Below are 15739 nucleotides of genomic sequence, written 5' to 3' on the forward strand. Positions count from 1 at the left end.
TGATATGTAGCCACAACTCCATATCTTGCATCTTATCACAAGTCAGGATTGAAATTTTAGTATAGGTCTGATGAATGACAGATTCTTGGAATATGAGAAATGGCCCGAGGTTAATGTGGATTGGTTTGAGCTGTTATGGGATATCCTTAGTTTTATTGAGAAATTCTGATAAGAGGAGTAAGGGAGATAATAAAGCTGCTGTGATGCATATATTCTCTCTCTTCCTCCATTTGATAGCTGTGTGCAGTATTTAAACGGTCCTGTTTAGTTTGCTTGAGAGATCATATAGGCAACATCCACTGTACGTTTGCTGTAACAAAATCAGGCATGGTTTCCGGTGTCAAAACTAGTTAGTATGTGGGATGCAAAACCCTTTGAATCTAAGATTAAGGGCAATTGTTGTGGGGAAGCCCCGTGAAGGAAAAAGGAAGAAAAAAAAGGAAAACCAACTTAAAAGTTAGCATTGGGACTATGTAATCAAGTCTTGTTTTCCCTGTTACAGATGACTTGTTTAAGGTTCACAAACTTAAGCCAAATCTGAAGTGGCGACAGGCTTTTGACAGCTATTTAAAAACAATGCCTCCTTACTACTTATTGGTATGTACTTTCACATATTTTAATTCTAGAAATAATGGTGGCTGGTAATTAGAATCTTATGTATTATGTCCCTTTTTTCCTAAATTTTGAACACGAACTATGAATGTTTTGTTAGTAGATAGACCGTTTGTGTTTGTTTTATGTGTGTGTCAAGGAGAGTACTTTTTTAAAATTTCCAAACTTGTTCTGTACTGCTAGCGATAGTAAACATTTTAAGATTAATTTTAAATTTCTGACATTGTTTTACCAATCTGAAAATGTACTTTGGATTGAATTGCTTTGGCAAAAGTGAATTGTAGACTTTACCATTGTAATTTGATAAAGAGTGTGCAGATTACTATTTACAGTTACTAATGTGTGTGAATTCCTAGTTCTTAGGAAAGTGATACTAACAGAACTGGCTGGACCAGACAAATGAGGGTGGGCACAACATAAGCTTTTGTACGTAGCTTGGGCAATGCACCTCTATGTGGACTTGCATCATCCCGGCTATTTTAGTACTGAGCCTTTGAGTGACAATTGCCAGTGGTGCCATATTGCATGGTGTGCTGGTAATGTGGCGTAAAGTCCACTGCAAGCTAGCTAGGCCCACCAAACTCATGTCACATGTTACCTGAATAGACTTGAACTCTAGTTTCCAAAAGTCAAAAGCTAGAGCACTAATCCATGTGCCCTAGTTTCCTATAATTGATTTTTTTAAACCTTTTTTTTGATTTATTCTCTTACTATTGTGTATTTTGTTTTCCTTATAGCCATTAAAGAAAGCCCTAAGGATGATGGGAGCTCCAAATCTGATATCAGATAATTTAGATTGTGGACTTAGTTACAGTGTTATCTCTTACCTTAAAAAACTCAGCCAACAGGTAGTATTGATAAAACCTTTGCGATTAGAAGTGCATTGATTATTATTTAGTTTGTGTTCTGATTATAAATCAATTAATCTCTATGGGGTTTTCCATTGTTGTATCAAACTTTCACTGTAGGTACATGGATGAGCCATTGTGGAGCCAAGTCACTGTGGCTTCTATAAGTGGTGGAATGAGATGGGAAGGAGGCTTTTTGGGTTTTTTTTCCAGTTACCTTTTTAAGTGTCTGCTTGATTTCTACTCTAAAGAGTGTTGCCAACTGGACTTGAGTTTCTACTACTAATATTCACTATGGCTAAAATCAGTTGCTTGTTCTTAGCCACTTTAAATTGCGCCTCCATTGGTGACCGAAGGCAGTAAATGTCTATTCTGGATGTGCATTACTAAAATGTCTAGAGCTTGGCCATACAGAATACCACTCTTGTCTGAAAGTTGACATTAAAAGAAAAGTTTAACATGAGGCAGGGTCATCTGGCTTCCTCCCACTCAGCCCCCGTACCTTCCCATCATATGGGTTTGTGGCTGACACAGAACACTAAGGAAATCAAATCCGTCTCTTAAGCTCTTTCTTGAAAGTTCAAGATGGAGGAAACACTTTCCCTGTGATGCATTTCTTACCAGCCCCTTTCTCTGTGAGGTCCTTTATCGTCCCATTTGTCTAATAGAGTGAGTTGTTACTTAATATCTTTTGCTATTATTCTAATAAGGATCTGATTATTTAGAAATAGGTAGTTAAAAAACCTATAGTTAGTGCTGGGGAAGTAATTCGGTTTTAAATATAACAAAAACCCATCCACCTCAAAAAATGCCCAATTTCAAGGAGGCTTCTGATATGATTGAACATCCACTAGATGTAAATTCCGCTGGTGGATTTTTTATGAGTGTTTTGATGTACAAATTCTTATAATGTACTTAGTATATAGGATCAGAAAGTCTTGTGGTCACTATTGTAATGTTCACGGAAATCCACAGCAGACGACTAAAATGAAAACGTGCATTATAGACTCTGGTATAGAGACAACTAATTTCCGAAATTCTATGTCCTTGCTTTGCCCTTTAAAATTAGGGAAGAAATCTTAATATATGATGAGGGAACATATAAAAAAGGAAGTTCCTATGGGGAAACAAGTTGATATCTCGTAAATATCATGAAAGTGAATGCATTTGTACTCTCGGAAAAAATCAAAAGATGCTTAAAGTGCAAACTCCTAAGTACAATCACACATTATCCAATTAAATAACCTTGTAAACTTCTGTGTAAATTGCAGAAATAATTTGCCCTTCTTACTGACTAGCTTATAGTAAGGAAGCAAAATTTCATGTAAATTTTATTTAGTTAGTTAGTTTTTCTTGTCACTGGATAGTGAATTTAACTTAAAACAAGTTATCAGGCAACACCAAAAGTCTGAAACCATAGTTTTTGTGGTGAGAGAACTTTTTGTTATTGTAAATACTAGTATCACAATGTGTTGTTACTTCAGCTCAGATTTTTCCCTTAAAGAAAAATGTCTCAGTGACTTCCTTCCTTTTTATTGCTACTGGACTTTTAGCAAAACCAGTAGTGTTTATAACCCCTCTAGTGCTCCATAGTACTAGTTAAATGCAGAAATTTTCTGTATTGGCATAGTAGAGCATGGTTACCTAGAAACTGACACTCCCTGGACATGTAATTCTCAATTCCTTGAGCAGCAGGGAGTCAAACTAACACTCTGTTGACCTCTAAAATAATTGAGAGTTTTATACTTACATTTACTGATTGTTTTTCTAATACCATGTAATTCCATTTTAGACAAAAATTGAGTCAGAGCGGATAATAGGTTCGGTGGGTAAGAAAGTTCCACAAGAGACTGGAATTAAAGTGAAAAACAACTCCAGTGGCCTCTCCCTGGTTCATAGCAGGGATTTTAAGCAACTGCTGCAAGGGATCACTGGTGACTCTCCGTTGAGACTGGCTGAAATGAATGTTAAAGAGTTTGCTGGCTTCCACATAGGACTCTTAAACAAGGTAAACGTTATACAGTGGGTGTGCATGACTAAGCAGTCTGTCTCCTTGGCTCTCATATAATGTAATGGTTCTTAAACTTCTCTGTATAGTAAAAGGAATTAAGAAGTTACTCATTTCTTAATTACTGATATCACAATTTAGGCATACATAGAAAAATAGATAACGTTTTTCTGCAGATGCTTTATGGATCTGTTTGAAAGTATAGATTAAAATGATTAGTATTTGTTCAAGTGACTGTATTTGCAGAAAGATACATCTGGTAGTTCTTCAAGAGTTTGCATGATTGTTAGCTCAGAGAAGCTGAGAGAACTAGTACTGAAATGTGTCTTGTAGCGATCACTAAAGCGAAGAGCACATGAGAGTAAATTCTATCCATCTATGGAGAACTCAAGCATTATAATAATCTTTAAACATTGTTAAAAATCCTCCTATGTATGTTATCTCTATAGATAAAAATGGTTGGCTTAATTGAAATTAATATACTTTTGTTTAAAACTAGGATTTGAAGCCACAGGCGTTCAGAAATGCTTACGATATTCCTCGTCGCAGTCTTCTAGACCAGCTAACTAGAATGAGAACCAATTTGCTGAAAACACACAAGCTTATCCTGGGCCAGGATGAAGGTAAATAGCTACCTTTCCATTGCTAACTGTGAACAGCTACCACTGGGGTTATGCTGCAGTGAGCTGTTGTGCTCCGGACGAGTGTCTGTACATAGTGTGCTGAGTCACTCCGACTGTTCAGAACACCTGTCTTTTTGCTGGAGAGTGGATTCAAAAGGGGACGCTTCAGCTTCTACCTTGGAGACTTCAGTTCTTGCTTTAAATTTTAAATACAAGCTTCAGGGAGAGCTCTACTACCCAATTGCCTGTGGCAGAAAAGAGTTTGATTTGGTTTTGGTTTTCTGTGATCGTGCCTGAGGCTGGAATAGGCATACTATTTCCAGTTTGCCTACTGCAGCTTACCTTAAAGCTGGTGCTGATGGGCACTTCACAGTCAGGGCTGATAAGGGTGAGAGTGGGATGAAAGTTATTTAGATGATTTCTCTTCACCCCTTCTGTCCAAGTAAGGTAATAAATGTAACTTTTTGACAGCTTTATCATAGTGCTACATATCAGTCTTCAGCCCCATAGTGGTACATAACCCTTATGATCTTATGTATTCTTAACACTAGCAATTTAAAATGTGTATATTCTTTACATCATCTTGGTTTTAAAATGGACTAAGTAATAGCATGCTTTTCCACTGCAGACTGCCTTCACAGTGTTCCTGTTGCTCAAATGGGAAATTACCAGGAATACCTTAAGATGATGCCTTCTCCCCTTCGGGAGATTGATCCAGACCAACCGAAAAGGCTTCATACATTTGGCAATCCGTTCAAACAGGATAAGAAGGTAGGAGGAGCAAGATTCCTGCTTTATATTTATATTTATTTTTGGCCAGTGCATGATATGGCTGGCTCCCATAACATTTTCAGACTATTCAGTGGAGTTATTCCTTCAACTTTAGAATGTTCTTGACCAGTTTTCTATAATGTGAAAGTAGAACCATTCTCATTCTCTAAGTACATTATCTGAGAGAATTGGATACAAAGGTTCATGTTTTTGTTTTTAAGTGCTTTCCATGTTAAGCTGGTCTGCGTTTGAAATACAGCACCTTGTATTAAACACAATGCAGAATGTCTTCAGATAGCTACAAGGAAGTAGTAAGAGCCACCTGAGTTGATGAGGCTTACTCTAGTTATATCAGTGGAAGATCTGTTTCAAATAGAATTTGCTGGTCTCTTTGCTTTTCAGGGTATGATGATTGATGAAGCGGATGAATTTGTCACTGGGCCTCAGAACAAAATCAAGCGTCCAGGAGAACCTAACACTCCAGCATCACTAAAGAGAAGACGTAGTATGTCACCCCTGTTGAGAAGACCACAGTCACCGCCTGTTATAACTAATCATGTTGGCGGAAAAGGACCACCCACTGCTTCAGGGTCACCGTCTTATCCTAACCTCAAAGCCATCCCTGCTCACAAAGGTACGCTGAACCCTGCCTCAGTTACAGATGAAAGTGCCAATGCAGGAAACCATTGCCTATCTGAATGAGTTTGTAAAAGGGGTAAAAGAGCCAAGTTATCATTTTTAAGTGTTTTAATTAATTTTGGTGAGAAGATTTTAGTTTCTCTTTTACTCGTCTAAACAAGTGGGCTATCATTAGCGCTGGGCAAAATCTTTTTGTTAAAGCAATTTTGATTTAAAATAGTTTTTAACCAAAATCAAATTTTGGTTCAGAAAAATTTCTAATGGAAAAATCAAACAACTTTTTTTTAGTTAAAGTTTTGGTTTAACTTTTTCATTAGAAAAAAACAAAAAATTTTCACAGAAAACTTGGATGAAAACTAAACAAATGAAAATGTGCATGAATTTCCCAACAAAAGGCATTTTTCTTCCAGTTTTATTGTTTCTGCCCAGCATGCTGGGACAGAAGAAAATTTCTTGCTGTCTTTCCAAGACATGCTGTAGTTGAACCAGAAATTATGAGCTTGATACAGGAATTACTGAGTGAAATCCTATGGTCTGGGTTTTATAGAAGGGCAGACTAGTTTATAATAGTCTCTTCTGGCCTTAAAATGTATGAATGTTGTTGGCATTCCAAGTATACTTAGATTGGGGAATCTCAGAATAGCCAGGTCTGCTCTTTTGACAGCAGATGGGTACTAATTCATTTATTCAGTGCTCCTTCTTTCCTGACATCTAAAATATGAAGATGAAAAGTACAGTTGAAAATTTGATACCTTTATAAGAGTGGTCCCAAGATGTTACTGTGTTGCAATAGCTTGCAGATCGTTACTCTGTAGAGAAGATTTATAGTGAGGCATTGATTTGAGGAAAGATAACAATTATTTATATGCTTGGATAAATGACTGCTAAAGGAATGGAGGCACAAATCAGCAAGAACTTGAAGAGTGTAAGTAGCAAATGGGGGAGGAATACATTTATGGAGATAAAATTAAGACATGGGAAATTTAGGTGAATTATGATGGTGGTGGTAGTATCTAGAAGCTCCAGTCATGGACCCCATGGTGCTCGGTGCTGTACAAATACAAAACTAAAAAATGGCCCTTGCCCCAAAGAGCTTACAATCTAGGAGACACGTCTTGAAAGCAAGGAGTTAGGGAGGTTATTTTACCTCTCTTCTTGGCACTGGTACAACCACTGCTGGAGTATTGCGTCCAGGTCTGGTGCCCACAATTCAAGAAGGATGTTGATAAATTGGAAAAGGTTCAGAGAAGAGCCATGAGAATGATTTAAAGGGTTCTAAAACATGACTTATAGTGATGGTTTCTTCAGAGCTTAGTCTAGTTATCTTAACAAAGACAATGTTACCCAGTGACTTGATTGCAGTCTGTAGGTATCTACCTGGGGATATTTAACAATGGGCTCTTTAGTCTAGCAGAGAAAGGTCTAATGCAATCCAAGGTCTAATGCAAGGTCTAATGCAATCCAGTGGCTAGTTACGGGAGTACATCAAAGTGCTCTACAGAACTTTTAGTGTATAAGTTGCAGGGTCCACACAGTTGGCCATTGTACTGTACATTCACACCCAGCTTTCCTCATACTAAATAGCCAAGCAGAATGGATTGATTTAACCAAGGCGATTTAAATCACCAAGAGAAAATCATTGATTTAAATCAAGTTTCCCACTGACACTACGCATATTTCTTAAACAATGGTGCAAATCTGATCACTAAAACATGCTAATTTACAACTCAATACAGCATTTTACAACATCTAGGAGAATATACTTTGTGTCATTTTTTAGATAACTTGATTTTTATTAATTTAGGAAATGGTACATAATACTCATTACCTGTGTCAAGCTGCAGATGCAGCAGCAGTATATTAGGAATGGTAAGAACTAAATCACACACACAAACACAATAGCACTTATATTTTATTAAACTAAATCTTAAATTTTACATACGTTTTGCAGTTGCAGCCATCTCCTGAGTTGCCGGCTGATGGCTGTCCTTAAGCCTTTTTTTTTTTTTTTTAATTTTCAAATTTTATTTTCTTTAACAGACAAGTCATCACAACACTAAACGTACGCTGTCCTTAAAACTTCTACAACTAGCTTTCATCTTCCCCACTCCCACTGTCCTTTTTATTGATAGACTGAAACAGCAATACGAGTTTTCCTGCTTTTTCAACTCCAAGTCGATTTCTTAGCTTTGAGTGAATAATACCAAACAGTGGAAATATTCTTTCTCTCTGCCTGCAGAGAAAGCTACTGCTGTGAAAAAAGTTGACTTAGCAGCTGAAGGAATTCTGTTTCAAGGTGCCTGGCTAATGATCTCCACCAATTCAGAGAAGTGACTTTGTTCAAAACATCATCAGTAAACATGTACTGTTTAAATGGTTCTGCTCCAGCCCTGAAATTTATTATGACTGGCATAACTGAGGAGTGATTTTGAGATGCCCATGCTATGGCAGCATCATCATCTTCAGAAGTTAGACATCTACCTTTATATCCGGGGTCATCTTCAGAAGTTAGGCATCTACCTTTATATCTGGGGTCGAAAATGTTCATAAGAAAATGAGGTAGAGTTAGTGCTTGATCCATTTGCTTTTTTATTGCCTGCAGTTTAACTTTCTGGTGAGGTATTTCTTTCTTCAATGTCTCTTGAAGTGCCGTCCAAATTTCGACAGCATCAGCAATGCAGCACCAATTTCTCTGAAGTTCATTTAAGGCTATGGATATAGGCTTCAGTATACTGAGCATATCCTCTACATTCCTCTTTAAGCCAATGTTAGATACTTTGCATCAGATATTTCCATCTATTTTATCACTGTTTTCTTCACAAAGTTTTATGAGAATAGGCCAGTTCTTTAATAAATTGTTCAAAATAATCAACCACAGAATTCCATCGAACATCTTGAGGGAGAATTAGTTTGGATCCTCCTGCTCTCTTCCATGAAGCTGAAGCAAAATGGTTGTTATGGAAGTATTTTGCGACTTCAACAACATTTTCTTTTATTCCTGGAGAAGACGTACTTAAGTCTTTGGCTAAAAGATGCGTTAAATGGGCACTGCAGCCATGTTATTAAGAAGTATCCTTCTGTTTCTTCCTCTAAGTATCTTCTCATCTTTGCCACGTTTGCAGCATTGTCTGTGGCAAAACTGCGCACGTGGCAGTTGAATTTTTGTTCACAGTTTATTGCAGCTTTCACAGCCACTTCTTTTAAATATTCTGTTGTGTGGGCATTTCCCGATGTGTCTATATTGTTTCTGAAAGATATGCAACCCCATCTTCTGTTGTCACACAGGCACATATTGCTGGATCATTGTGTACATTGCTCCACCCATCAAGGCTTAAACTGACAAATTTCCCCTTAGTATTCCTTGCACACTGTTCAGGTTCCTTCTCATACACTGTATCTAGCAACCTTCCACCAATATCTGCTCTACCAGGTGGAGTGTAGCCTGGTTGTAAGGACTCAACCAGGTCAATGAAGTGTTTATTGTTAACAATGCGAAAAGGAGAATTTGTGGCATAAATGAACCGAGCAGTCTTTTCATCTGTGGTGTCTTGTTGGTATTTGCTGGTCCTTACTACAAACCCATCCACGGTGGTGGTTTTACTGTATGATTGAAATCTTTTGCTTGTTACTGATACTTTGTTGTTTGAAATACGTTTAGTTGCTGCTAAAAGTACCAACAGATGACTCTGAAGTTGTTGCAGATAGACAGTCAGTCTCTTATGCTTAAATGGAATCCTGAAACAAAATTCAAAAATGATTTTTAATAGTCGTTCTTAGTTCTTCTCACTCTATTATTCAGTTAATCATTTAAATTTTTTTCAGCAAGGATGCAGATCTGATTCCAAATTACAAAAAAGCTAAGACTGACTGTACTAAGAGTGCACTTAATCTTGGAGTAAGCCCCGTGGAACTCTCATTGGCACTTGTTTTTTGAGAAAACAAGTATATGATGGGGTTCCCTTGGGAAAGCTGAGTTATGCTGAAGTAAAATAGGGAATAGACTTACGGCATCACCATTATGGTCTGTGGCCATGATGTTCCAAAATAAGGGGCATATATTCTGAAATATAAAATAAGAAAATGACACCCAGTGGCAACTGGCAACTCTAGATTTCTCTTACTGCAGCTTTCTGTACCGTATACTTGAGTGATAGATTCTAAACCTAGTTAACTAATTAAACACAAGCTATAAGGATGAGCTAAACTGAACTTTTTTTTTCTAGCAACATCAAACATAGCAAACAGCTTGGGAATTTACTTGTTAAATCTCACTTATACTAAAAGGCACAGAGAGAGTCTTGAAGTATGATGCATTGCAAAGTGAATTATTTAAGTTACTAACCAGTTGATCCACATTGTTCTTCAGTCATTCTCATCTTCATCCACACCATTTTCTCCTAATAAGCAGCTTTCATTATGATGTTTCATTCTTGCAACTAGGCCCTGCATCTCCTTGCATTACTTACACTTGACACATTTTCCTTTTTTACCCAGGGAAGGAATTTCTTCAAAATATTCCTAGATAGGGTCTCTCTTATGCCCAGAAGCCATGACAGTTTTTCTGTGGCAAAAGTGTGGGGGAATATAGGAAGCTGTGTGTACACTGAATAATGTCTTCCCTTTTTCTTTCCAGTCCACTCCACTGTTCCTTTCTACTCTGCCTCTGTCCTTTGTCTCTCTGTCTTTAAGACAGTGTCTTAACTAACTCCTCTGCCTTGCTTGGCCCAGCTCCACCACCACACAAGCACAGAACAACAGTCCTATCCAGCCTGTGTCTTTCTTTGCACATGTGACTTTAGTCTGCTGAGAAACAGAAACTGAAAGCCCAGAATGTTCAAGAAGCAAGAGCTGGTAGTCAGGCTGGACAGACTAGAGCCATTAATTCATTTTTATGAGACTAAGTATAGGTTTAGCATGTTTGTGATGAGATTTAATTGTAATGGCTATATTTTTTAAATGAAAGAAATTGAGTATTTTATTAATTTAAAAAAAAAATAAAAATCCAATTTTTAAAAATCTGATTTTTTTTTTTTGAATAATTGATTTTTATCCACCCTGTTCAAAAGTACTGTTGGGACAATGCTGCACTTTGGAGAAAATAAGACTAGATGACCAAAGATGTCCTTAGCATTTAAAACAAGAAATGGAATCTCCTTTAGATGCTTTTAATGCTAGAGTTATGGACTAATTATGATATATAATTTAACTTACAGATACCAACAACAGTGTAGTTCAAGATGGTAATGGAGAGAAGAAGGCAGAAAATTGTCAGTCATTAGACAAACAAATTGATGAATTGTCTACACAAATGGTTCCATCAGTCCCTGCTGCTATGGTAGATGATGATCTGCTACCGAATGACTTAGACTCTTTGCCTGATGAGTTTAATTGCTTAAGTGAAGATGGATTGGATCATAAACCTGCTACCAATGCACTTATTAGAGGACCTCTAAATTACAGCGTGCCTGTTGATGACCAAAAAATGGTAGTGGAGTCCACTTCTGGGACTGTGCCAAACTCATTGCAAATAACACATACTATGTTAGAAGGAAACAATGCTGATATCAAAATAAAAGTGATGAAGGAGGTTCGCAAACCTGGAAGAAGTAAGTATCAAATGTCTATCTTGTTATGGCCTACTTAGAAAACAGAATTAATTACTTTAGAGTACATACAATTTTATACCCTTAGATTTGGAACTTTTTCAGATTGCTGCGTATAGAGTGATATTTTGGGGGCTTTCTTGGACTTGTTATATAAATGAATTGGGGCTTACTGGTGATAGTGATGGAGAAAACACTTCCTAACCTTGTTGGACATTGAATATAATTTAGTGGGTGCAGAACACTTAAGGTGAAGCACCTTTAAACCATACTATTTTATATAGCACTAATTACATTTTTGAAACGACCTAATTCCACATCTAAGACATACATCAAGAAAAATGGATTGCTGAGTTATTTGAGCATATGAAGTCTGATATTTCGTTGTGTTGCACTACAGAGTGTATGCACAATGGACTTTTGCTGCAATACATCCCATATCCTTCAAACCTACTTTGACCTGAGTTCACAGTTCTGTTTCCATGAAAAATGTAATGATATACCCAGTACCAAAATTCTGTGAGGAAAAGCAACTCTATCTTCTGCTTTTGGTGTTTGTGGTTTTGCCATCCTTGCAGGACAAAAAGGGCTCCAGAACTTAGGCCTTGGAGGTAAAAACACTTGAACAGTATATTTGAAGTTAACAGTAGAACTTCACTGATCTGCATATCGTACGGTTCATACACAGTCATACTCTTTCCATTTCTTAAAGATTGAATGGCAGGATGCTGCTGTAGTTAACTAAGAATTAATTACTTCCACAAATTATACTACAGAACCTTTTACCTAATATGTTGTGAACTATAATAAATGTAGTAATTCAAATAACAAAGGACTCCTAAATGCAGTATTCTAATTCGCCAAACAGAGGATTTTTCAGTGGGTCTTCCTGTCACTTATGTAAATGAATGAGGTGTGTGCAACATAAAGTCTCACACACATTCTGTTAATGATGTAAGATCTTAAACAACCATTTATTTTTAAAAGCATTTCAGTCCATCTTTAAAATGTAAAATAAATTGCACCTGGGTAGCTGAGTCAGGTATTTCTCTGCTTCCTATTTTATAGAGGAGGCCACTCTAATCATATTGTTATCAAATCTGCATACGGTAATGGGTGACTTTAAAACCATATATTAATATATGATGAATCTCCTGTCAAAGCTTTGAAGTACTCATGAAAGTGAAAAGACTAGTAGTGATGGCACAAACCAATCATGGTTCAGATTGGTGGGCTGTAGAAGTATTTTTACTTGTGACTTTGCCAGTGCACCCTGGTCACAACTTGTAATTCCTCTGCTGTTCTGGTCCTGGATCTGTTAATCATGCCAAAATGTGTCACTTTGTAATATGGCTAAATAGTGGGGGAAATGGGAGCGCTGCCCTTGATTTCACTTTTGATCTGATCTAATTTTATTGCTATGCAGCTCTGCCAAGTGATCTTTGTGCAATAGCTAAAATATCTTTCATAAATGTTGGTTAAATGGCAAATGCTTCATAAATGGAGAACCTTGTGAAGGAAGAATCCTAATTTGCCTGCACAAGTCGAAGCTTAAACATGCTCCCAGAGATGGCCTTTCCGGGTTGAGTTGAGGTGCATTGGCATTTTGCATATGTACACAACTTGTGGTGGATAAAGTGAGAACAGGCTAGTTTACTGAAGAATACCACTTTTTTCCAGTGGCAGCTAATGGAAGTCAGCTTCTCAGGTCAGCACTTGAAGTCCACCAGCACTTAGTAGCTTTTAAATTCTTGCTATCAAACATTTCCTGCACAAAAAAAAAAGTGTTCTGTCTTCAGTCTAGCATATATTTTCAGGCATCGCAGAAGTGCGAAATTATGAGCTTCATTTCTTCTCTTGGCTGATCTTTGTTGGAGCCCCATTTGAAAAATTAGTTTCTTAAATCTGCATTTCTGATTGACACAAATGTTTGGATTATTTTAGATTATGAAAAAATCTTCTCTCTTCTTGAGGAGGTGCAAGGACCTATGGAAATTCAGAAATATTTCATTGAATTTGCTATCAAGGAAGCAGCAAGGTTTGTATAAAGACTGAAAATGAATATAAATAAAACCTAGATTAATTTTTATGGCAATTTTGAACATGGCAGTAAAATAAACCTTTTCCAAAAGAATATATTTTTTTTTCTATTCCAAAAAATTTGTCATTTTATTAACTTAGTTTTTAGCAAATGAGCTACTCCATAAGAAATAGTGACAGATTATCTTGATTTACCATAGCTCTGTGGTGTTGTAGATTTTTAAAATAGAAATGGTTCCTTGATGAAAAAAGAAACAGGGTTTGAGTTTGGGTCTATTTGTAATTTAAAATACTATAATAATAATGTCTAGAAATACGCAATAGATCTCTTACAGAAGATGTAGAAAAGTTCTGGAAACGTGATTTGTATGTTAAATGACTGACTAATGTGAAAGTCTGTATTTTGGAAGGAAAAAATGAGTTTAAACCAACATTAAATTACTCCCCCTCTCTTTCGTAGGTTTAAAAAACGGGTCTTAATACAACACTTAGAGAGAATACTAGAGGAAATAGAGTTCAGCAGTCTACCCAACAGAGTTAATCATGTCAACAGTAGATAACAGTGTACCGGCAAGACAAACATGGACCAGGGATGAGTTTGCTGTGCCACAGAAGAATGGAAGAAGACGTGTCTGCTGCCCTCACCATCTTGGCGGTCAAGTGATTTTACTGTCAGAGTCTGAGAAGAAGCAGTGGAGCTTTAACTTTAAGAACCTCTGTCGGCAGAAGCTGGGCTATAACCTTAAGGATTTGCTATGAAAGGTGTGGCTTTTTTCCTGTGGAGGGTGCTATTCGCTCAACAGGCTGAAGAAAATAACCATTGCTGCCCCTCCTGCAGGTGATGAGAATTTACTCACTTGAACATTGTCATTATAGACATTTACGTGCTGTAGGCAGCAGGTTGCATTAAAAATGGGGCGCTGTCAAACACGCACACTGTCTGCACTCTTTGGAAAGATCCTGTGTGTTCAAAAAACCTCCCAAAAACACCCACGTGGTAATATTGCATGTTGCCACAACAGAGACAAGGGTCATGTTCCCAAGAACTGATAGCCATGCCTATAAACTTGAGTTTCAGTGTAGATTGAATCAGAGTAAAGAAACTGCTATTCTCTGTTAATGAAAGCTAAAGACAGCCCTGTGACTGTTACCACCTGATGGTCACTAAACAATCTACCTCAGACTCTCTTCTGTTTTGTCTACAGACATTATGAAAGTGCACCTGAGGCTTCCCAGGTCCCCGACTTCAGTTCTCTTTCATCCTGTGAGGAGGACGGAGATTCTTCAGGTGGCCTTGGCACACGCTGTGCTTTGGAAGCACTAAAAGGAAATGCTTTTAAAATGTGTATTTTAATGTTCATACAAAAGAGATTATTTTGAACAGTATTGTTACCAGATCACTAATTTGATATTTTAACTGTATAAAAAGAATTTTTGGAACATATGTATATATAAAATAAACCATTTATTAATTTTTAATAAGTGCATAATCTGACTGAGGAGTCTTTAGCAAGAAGTGATGGTTCCTCTGACTGGTACAAACAGAAAAATGGTAATGTTTCAGCAGAACATTGTGATTGAGCGGATAAGAACTGAGCACACATAGCACAGCACACTTACCCATAAATTCTTTTCCCCATCTCAATCACAGATCTTGGAAATAGCTGCTGAATTTGTGGGTACTCCACAGCATTTTCAGTTTGAAAATATTCTCTGTACAATCCAGTTAGAATTAGCAAAACCTCTATATGAAAAATTTGCTTATCCAACATATCATGTCCTTTGTGTACTAAATGCATTAGGAAGTCCCCTACTTATCCAAAACCACGTATCAAAATTAACATCTTTCCCAGTTTCATTCATAAATGGCTGCACTGTAAATTTAAGAAGTAGCTTTAAAGAACAAATATGGACAAAAGAACATCACTTTTTTAAGGAACACAAAACAGATGGATCAAGATAACTGCTGCAACACCTACAGTCAAGTACAGGACCAAAGATATGCCCATAATAGGTGGCTTGTATGACGAAGGACCTGGTAAATGTTTGGTTATATTATGAAGTAGGAACCATACCAATTTCCAGCAATCTGATCTATTACAATGGTTGTGTTTTGAAGAAGTGACAAGAAGATGAGATCATCTTGGGTATCCACAAACTTTTACCTTGCAATAGAAGTATACTGTTGGAGTCTGGCCATCCAGGCAGAATGTCAAGGAAGATGGATTTCAGCTGGCAAGGCTATATACTTGGCTACGAGCAAAGAACCCCCTCCGACAGAAATAGTCTTCCTCATCTTCCTCCCCACTCTTGCATCTTTCAGTTTACTGTCAGGCCCGGCCAATAAAATATCCACAATGAGACAAATCCACCAGCAGCAAGTCTCCACTGCAATATAAGATAATAAAGGGCTTATCTTAACATACACCCTGTAATAATAGTAAGTGGCTGTATGTTTAATGCTGTCTCATGTCGCTCAGAATGGTCCAAGTGCATCTCTTCAGGATCTGTTATGGAGAGTTGCCTGTTTTCATGATAGGACTTCAATTCCTAGTATCTGATTCTGGTCAGAAATAGTCAAATTCCTGGATTTAA

At 37.2% G+C, this 15739-nt stretch overlaps 1 protein-coding gene across 8 annotated transcripts in view; it reads left to right on the plus strand.

Moving 5' to 3' along the window:
* The window catches only part of LOC137153044 (integrator complex subunit 6-like), a 95108-nt gene extending 80482 nt beyond the window's left edge, over nucleotides 1-14626 (plus strand). For 4 of the 8 annotated variants that reach the window (XM_067548038.1, XM_067548035.1, XM_067548036.1 and 1 more), the window contains 10 exons: nucleotides 503-597; nucleotides 1350-1460; nucleotides 3253-3468; nucleotides 3968-4091; nucleotides 4720-4862; nucleotides 5265-5496; nucleotides 10715-11107; nucleotides 13049-13142; nucleotides 13605-13982; nucleotides 14350-14626. In XM_067548038.1, coding sequence (XP_067404139.1) covers nucleotides 503-597; nucleotides 1350-1460; nucleotides 3253-3468; nucleotides 3968-4091; nucleotides 4720-4862; nucleotides 5265-5496; nucleotides 10715-11107; nucleotides 13049-13142; nucleotides 13605-13704 — 1508 coding nt within the window. In that variant the 3' untranslated portion in view covers nucleotides 13705-13982; nucleotides 14350-14626. Of the gene's footprint in view, nucleotides 1-502; nucleotides 598-1349; nucleotides 1461-3252; nucleotides 3469-3967; nucleotides 4092-4719; nucleotides 4863-5264; nucleotides 5497-10714; nucleotides 11108-13048; nucleotides 13143-13604; nucleotides 13983-14349 lie in introns of those variants that run through there. The other 4 variants (XM_067548040.1, XM_067548039.1, XM_067548033.1 and 1 more) reach the window with 3 other exon arrangements.
* Nucleotides 14627-15739: the final 1113 nt, after the last annotated feature.

The sequence above is a fragment of the Emydura macquarii genome, unplaced genomic scaffold (assembly GCF_026122565.2).
Source record: "Emydura macquarii macquarii isolate MOO-44397 ecotype Brisbane River unplaced genomic scaffold, CSIRO-AGI_Emac_v2 contig_1253, whole genome shotgun sequence".
Classification (NCBI taxonomy): domain Eukaryota; kingdom Metazoa; phylum Chordata; order Testudines; family Chelidae; genus Emydura; species Emydura macquarii.